The sequence below is a fragment of the Hydra vulgaris genome, chromosome 01 (genome assembly GCF_038396675.1).
Source record: "Hydra vulgaris chromosome 01, alternate assembly HydraT2T_AEP".
Taxonomy (NCBI): domain Eukaryota; kingdom Metazoa; phylum Cnidaria; class Hydrozoa; order Anthoathecata; family Hydridae; genus Hydra; species Hydra vulgaris.
Window position 1 is genome coordinate 58,997,501 of NC_088920.1, and position 7,500 is coordinate 59,005,000.

At 23.3% G+C, this 7,500-nt stretch overlaps 1 protein-coding gene and 1 long non-coding RNA gene across 8 annotated transcripts in view; one reads left to right on the plus strand and one right to left on the minus strand.

Moving 5' to 3' along the window:
* LOC101237183 (cell adhesion molecule DSCAML1) overlaps nt 1-7,500 on the plus strand; it is a 69,708-nt gene that overhangs the window by 39,191 nt on the left and 23,017 nt on the right. For all 7 annotated transcript variants that reach the window (XM_065788810.1, XM_065788807.1, XM_065788809.1 and 4 more), the window contains 2 exons: nt 1,722-2,018; nt 4,384-4,692. In XM_065788810.1, the coding sequence (XP_065644882.1) occupies nt 1,722-2,018; nt 4,384-4,692 (606 nt within the window). The remainder of the gene's footprint in view (nt 1-1,721; nt 2,019-4,383; nt 4,693-7,500) is intronic.
* On the minus strand, nt 5,609-6,129 carry LOC136075481 (uncharacterized). Its single transcript, XR_010635975.1, has 3 exons — nt 5,988-6,129; nt 5,804-5,870; nt 5,609-5,696 (listed from the first exon to the last, which is right to left on the minus strand). It is a non-coding gene; the product is annotated as an uncharacterized LOC136075481 (long non-coding RNA).

A 7,500-nucleotide genomic window follows, 5' to 3' on the forward strand; every position in this document is an offset into this window, starting at 1 on the left:
ATTAAAATAAAGATATTCAGTATTGTTTTTAAAAATATTCTTGTCTTTTAATTTGTGTTATAGTGGTTTTTTAAAAACAATAAATTTAATTAGTTTCCTCAATTAAATCAATGCGTTTTGGCATAATCTGATCTTATTTTTATCTTGTTAAATGTTATAGAATAGTTAAGTGCCTTTTTATACAATAACAGTAAATTTAATACCTTTAGTAAAGGAATATATATATTTTTAAATATATATATATTTAAAGAAGAAACTTGATTGATTGTAATTTTTGCAAGCAACCAAGTTTCTCTCTTGAAACATTTACAATTTATCTTCAAATTATCTGAAAATGTTTTGAGGTATGTTGCAAAAGCCATTTGAGAATTGCAATTGGGCAGATTGAAATCTGGTTCTTGTGCATGTCATTTTTGTTCAAATTTAGTTCATCTTCTTATTGAGCTTCATTTCATTGTCAATCTTTTTTTTTTGATCATTCTTCATCATTTTCATCTTTTTGAACTTAAAATTTTTTTCTTTCCCATGATTGTTTTCTATAGACTAAAGGAATTATTTAGGTAATTTTTAAGGTAGTTTATTTAATTGTTTTAATTAATAACTTAATTAATTGTTCTCTGTAGATTAAGAGTATACTTCTTGATTGCTTTCCCTATCTTTTTAGTTGATCTCTGATCACATAGAATGTTGAGTCTTCTTTCTTTAAAGCTGCAACAGTGATCATTTTGAATTGCTTCGATATCATTTACTGCAGCAAAAAATCTCAAAGTTTTATTATTTTCTCATTTAATTGATGTTATTTAGCTGTTTCTCAAAGTTTCAAAGAGTTTTTTCTTCTGTTATTTTTTTTAATGCTGATACCAGTCTTCATAAAAGTTTGTTTTGTAATTTGTTGCAAACTTTCTGATTGAAATAAAAAATGAAAAACCATATATGAATTATATATTTGTATTTTATATATTATATATAATGAATTATATAAATTTGTCTCAATTTGATCAAAATAAAAAAATATAATGCACAATTACTTGTTTTGCTAAAAAATTGATGTAATTATATTATCACTTTTATTGCAGAATTTTTAATTGTTGTAATAATTTATAAATTTCCTGCATTATCACAATAAAAAAAGTTTACAATTTTTTTATAAGCAGTTAAAATTTTAATAGCTATAATAAAATTTAATAAATTTTAATTGTCAAATTTTCCATCAAATAAGTAAAGTTGCTATTTAAAAAATGGATACCTAGTGTGAAAACCCAAGGAAAATGCTTATCTAAAGTTTTCACAACGCAATAAACAATGGTCGTTATGCATATATACTTGTAATATTAATGTTAAAAACATATCCTTGTAACAAATATAACATTATTTTTGTTTTAATAAGCAATATTTTCAATGAATGAACAAATAGTGCAAAAAATGAAAGCTCTTATACAAAGCTCTTTAGAGGAGCAGCTTGCATAGTTTGTCATGTTTGTTTTGTTTGATAGCATTTTTTTGGCTGAGGGCTAACTAGAGATCTTAAAGTGTTTGAGGTTGTGGTAAAATCTTTGTGTCAAAAACCAGATGCTGACCTCTAACTGTTTAAGGTTGGCAATTTAATACCCACCTTATTTTTTCTAGTTCTAAGGGCTGATATATATATAAATGTGTGTGTGTATTTATTATATTCTACTTATATACATTTTTGCTAAAAGATTAAATTTTTTTATCTATAGAAGAGCCATCCTTCACAAAATCACCAAATGATGTATCTATCCTTGAAGGAAAACCAGTGACACAACCATGCTTAGTAAAAGGTTTTCCACAACCGCAAGTTACATGGTTTCGAAAACTAAATGGCAAACTTTTGAGACTTAATCTGAACAATCGTATCAGGCAGTTACAAAATGGTTCATTGTACATTAGGGAAACTTACGCTTTAGATAATGGGACATATGTCTGCCAAGCCTCTTTTTTCGATAATAATATTGTTCCAGATCCATTAATGAAGGAAATTCTACTAGAAGTTAGAGGTAAAAGTATATATATATATATATATATATATATATATATATATATATATATATATATATATATATATATATATATATATATATATATATATTATAAATCTATTTTTGCCTTAAACTATGTTTAAACATAGTTATACATTTGCAGACTTTTTTTGCCTACATTATTTCATATGGATTCTTCTGTAAAGAAGAAAGAAAAAAAAAATAATAATAAAAAAAGATTGCTGCCTTAACCCAAACCCTTAGTTGATGTAGTGGCACTCATTCCATGTGATTCCTATTTAGTCATATGATGTCTGTTCAAAATGTTTGTTTGTTTGTTGAATTTTACAAGTCATTTGTACTTTAAAATAGTTGACTATATATATATATATATATATATATATATATATATATATATATATATATATATATATATATATATATATATATATATATATATATATATATATATATATATATATATATATATATATATATATATATATATATATATATATATGTTTGTTGGGTTTTAAAGTCACTTCTATTTTGAAATATTTAATAATATAAGACATAAAAAAATGTATAAATATCTGATAATCACTGCAAATTATTGTCTCATTAGTAATTATCTTTAGAATCGGTTTATACTTAAATCTATTTCAGCGTTATATTTATAAATCTATTTCAGCGTTATATTTTTTTATAAAAGAAATGTTTAGTCAGATTTGGAGTGTTTTTTATAGAACAAATGAAAAAGTGACCAGGCCATTGCCATTCAATGTATGCTCAAATACTATCATTAGGGTGTGTACTAACACCGCAACCAGCAACACAGGCTAGAATAAAGAAGCCATAAAGAATTGTTATTAAACATGCTTTGCAAAGGCCTGTTCTCTGATGTGCAGACACTATATATATGAAAGGCATGTATCTTATACCAATTAAAAAACTTTCTATAGTGAAAAATAGCTTCATTAAATGTCCAAGTGATTTTGACCAAGACAAAATGTTGTGATAGTAAATATGCATACTGCAACCCTTCTAAATAAATTAAAAAAATAAAAAACTCAATACCCACCTAAATCTATTAGGCATGTATTTCATACCATAAAAGTTATTTTTGGCCCAACAAAAAGTCCAAGCAAAGGCTCTATGTTTCACTCAAGTAGATTTGACCACATATAGACTGAGAAAGTTTATAAACTTAAAATAATAAATATGTTTGAATGGTCTCAAAATGCTTTCAGGCTAGGTACTCATTTGCACAACCTTTCAGTAGAAGCTATGGAATTCTGCAACGCAGTACTTCAGAAACCTGGAATCTAGGCAAATAATCAAAAGATTACATTATTCCAATGTACTCTTTTGATAATTTTTTTTTAATGAGGTGAGTTGTCTTCTTTTTATTCTCCTGAAAAGAAGACAACTAGAGAAGAGCTTTTGTTGCAAAAAGTGAAAAGTATAATGGCATAGTTTCATAAATATTTTAAAAACTAAACTGTAACAATTGTGAAGGTTTGAATTTTTAGAGTTTTGTTTCTTTAACTATCTTACTCTCCTGCCCCCTTTTAATTTATTTTTTTGTATCCAAGGCTGTCCAAAAAAAGCAGACAACAAATATCCAAGAAAGTCATAAAAAAGTATTTGCAGAGCGTGCAGAAAGTATACTAATTCTCAACACTTTTTTGTTACTTTTTAGTCAAGAAAGAGCTTAAATGTCAATATAGAACTTCCTCTTTAATAAAATTGTGACATAAAATGTTTCTTTTTTATTCTATAGGATATAATCTAATATAATCTAAACAAGTCTTTTTAATTCTCAGACCTCTGTATACAAACATTTAAAATAAAAAAAGTTCAAATATATAAGGATTGCTTAAAAACACCTTATCTACCTAAGAGTTTGCATAGTGAGCTGAGATTTACCTAAGAGTTTGCATAGTGAGATGATTTGATAATTTGCTTTATCTACCTAAGAGTTTGCATAGTGAGCTGAAGATTTCACTGAGAGCTACTTAAACATAAATTTTTGTTTTTTAACTTATACGTAATAATAATGACCTCACATTTTTGATACAATGATGATATATGTTGTGAGTTTTATTGAATATGAACCATGTGTGAAAATACATTTGAAATGATATTAACAAAATAATAAAATATGAAAGCCAGGTTTTGTATTATAGTGCTTTTAAAGGTCATATAGAAAGCCATCTTGGCTATCTAGTTTCTTGAAAGGTTTACAGATTTTGTATTACAATAAAATATAAAGGGTTTAGTTTTTGGCAATATAATACTTATGTTAGTGTTTAACAGAATAACAGAGTATTATGTTAATAAAGTTTAAATTATATTTGTTTTAAATTATTTTTTTATAAAGTACCCCCAAGAATTGTGGCTACTTCTCCACTAGAAATCAGAGAAGGTAAAATGCAATCAGTTAAAATTTATTGTTCTTCTATTGGTAGCCTTGGGCTGTCTGTTAAATGGTTTAAAAATAATGCCATAATTCCAAATGAAAATTCTAAACATGTGATCTCAACCACATTAAATTACGAGAGTACACCACCTTCTCTAAATTCAACTTTACTCATTACAGTTTTATCACAAGATGATAATGGTAAATATGAATGCAACTTTATAAATCCATTTGGCAGTGTCAAGAAAGAGTTCTTATTATTTGTGGAAGGTAATTCATTAAATTTTTATTTTACTTTGCTATTTTTAATTTTAAATACTAGTATGTTGTTTTTTGTCTAAAAAATATTTATTTTGTTTATGATTATTACTGAAATAATATTTTTTGATAAATAATGATGTAGCAAATTATTTTATTATTATTATTGTTATTATCATTATTATTGTTATTATTATTACACTGTTAAAAAAATATCGCGTTTTCTACGGAAAATTTCCGGCAGCTACGATGACAAAACTTCCGGTTATTTTACGGAAAAACCCATCACATGTAAACGGAAGTTTCCGTACATAAACGGATATTTCCGTTTAAATACAATGGGTTTTCTCCGTTAATTTCCGTTAAATAACGGGAAGTTTTGTCATCTTAGCTGCCGGAAAGTTTCCGTATATAAAAAAATATTTTGGTTGATAATCAACGTGTTCTTCCCGTTAAACAACAAAAAAGTTGTAGCAACTCAGCTGCCGTATAGTTTTCGTAAATGAAAGGAATGTTGTTCATATGAATATTTCATATGAATACAAGTGAAAATTTTAAATATAAAATAGATTGTATGTTATCGAAAATATGATCTAAAACAAATTATCTTTGATTTACATAAAAATATTAAATTTTCCGTGATTTACATTTCATTTTAACAGCAAATACATCAATAAATAATCAATTTGTAAATAAACAACTTCAAAAAAAAAAAAAAAAAAAAAATTTAATAAAGTATTAGCACATAATCCATTTAACAATTTATTAGCACATAATAATATAATTATATTACATAATCCTATATACATTTAAATTATAGATATACAAAAAAATTTATTTTTATCTAATATATATATATATATATATATATATATATATATATATATATATATATATATATATATATATATATATATATATATACATATATATATATAATGGTTTCGTAAAATATAAATAAATCAGCCCAAATACAAAAAAATACAGTATTTCCTTTCTTATCCATTTTGAATCAACTAAAAATAAAAATAAATATACATAAGTTTTTGAGTAAAAAAACATTTTAATATTTAACAAAGTAATAAATTATAAAAAAAACTCATTGTGTGCAATGATTGGTTACCTTAAAGTTGTTACTCTATATGACTGATTTAATGAAGGCCAATTTTTTGCCATTGTTGGTGCCAGTACTAAATTAGATTTAAATTAAAATTAGAAAATTAGATTTTTTATACTAAAAAGAAAATAAAAATCTTTAGAACTTCTTTAAAAACAAGTTGTAGAAATCAAATACTAAATTTACCTACCAAATAATACAATGACTTTTTAAGCAGCAGATTAATTGAGAAAAAGTGTGAAACTCTATTTTAACTCTAACAACAATTAGCCGTTCAAACAAACATTATAACAACCCAAATGTTCTTTTCTTATTTTTTATAAAAATTTATATTGATTTATAAACTATTCAATCAAATTTAAATTTTTTAAACTAAGTTATGTTACAAATTTTATATATTATTGTTATATATTATGATATAATAGATAATTTATAATAAAAAATTAATAACTTTTACCCATCTGGTCTTTAATCATCGCTAAAAAAAAATTAAATTTAAGAAATAACATTTCATTATTCTAAAAATGTTTAAAAATTAACTTTTTCTTGCTTAAGCTAAAAATTGTTACAAAATTACTACATCTCTCTTTATTACTATTATTTTTGCTAAACACAAAATAATTAAAAATAATTAATTTAATATCCCTTGAGTTGATAATACATAAATATATAAATAAATATATATACATATATATATAAATATATATATATATATATATATATATATATATATATATATATATATATATATATATATATATATATAAATATATGTATATATAAATATATCTACATATATATATATATATATATATATATATATATATATATATATATATATATATATATATATATATATATATATATATATATAATCTAGTGGATTTGATTATACCTGGATAAATGAGCAGTGAATGTAGACATACCTTTGTAACAGTGAGCACATTCTTCATATGGGCATTTAATGGAAACCCTATTTTTAATATGCAGTTTTAAATGCACTATAAGTTCATTAAAAGAAAGTTCAAATGAGAAATATTATTTGATAATGTTATTTTAATATAGAAATGTTTTACATTACTTTTTTTTTTTATAAAACAACAAAAAAAATTATCAAAAAAAAGTATAAAAAATATCTCTCAAACTATATTATATATACTATACATAGACTATATTATACATATAAACTATATGTATAATATAGTCTATGTATAGTCTCTCTCTCTGTATTATAGAGAGATATAATATATATTGTATGATATACATGTTATATATATATATATATATATATATATATATATATATATATATATATATATATATATATATATATATATATATGTATATATATATATATATATGTATGTACACTGAGGCATATTCGTTTAGACGTATCAATTTTTTTCTCTCTATCTTAATTTTTTTCTATGTATTGTCAACTGATATGCATGCAAGTTATTATCAAAATAATTGTTGTGTTGTGGGCTAATAAAAATCACAAAATGATTTTTTCTATGTGTCTTTAATAACATGAGAGTATGTTTGATATACAAAAGCACATTTTTTAATTGGAATATATCTATAGACGCAATCAGGTTAATAACGGTAATTATTGATTTTTAATCACTTTTACATAAATAAATTGATAAATTTTAGTGTAATTTGATCTTTTGCTCTGCCAGTATCATTTTTATTGCATTTTA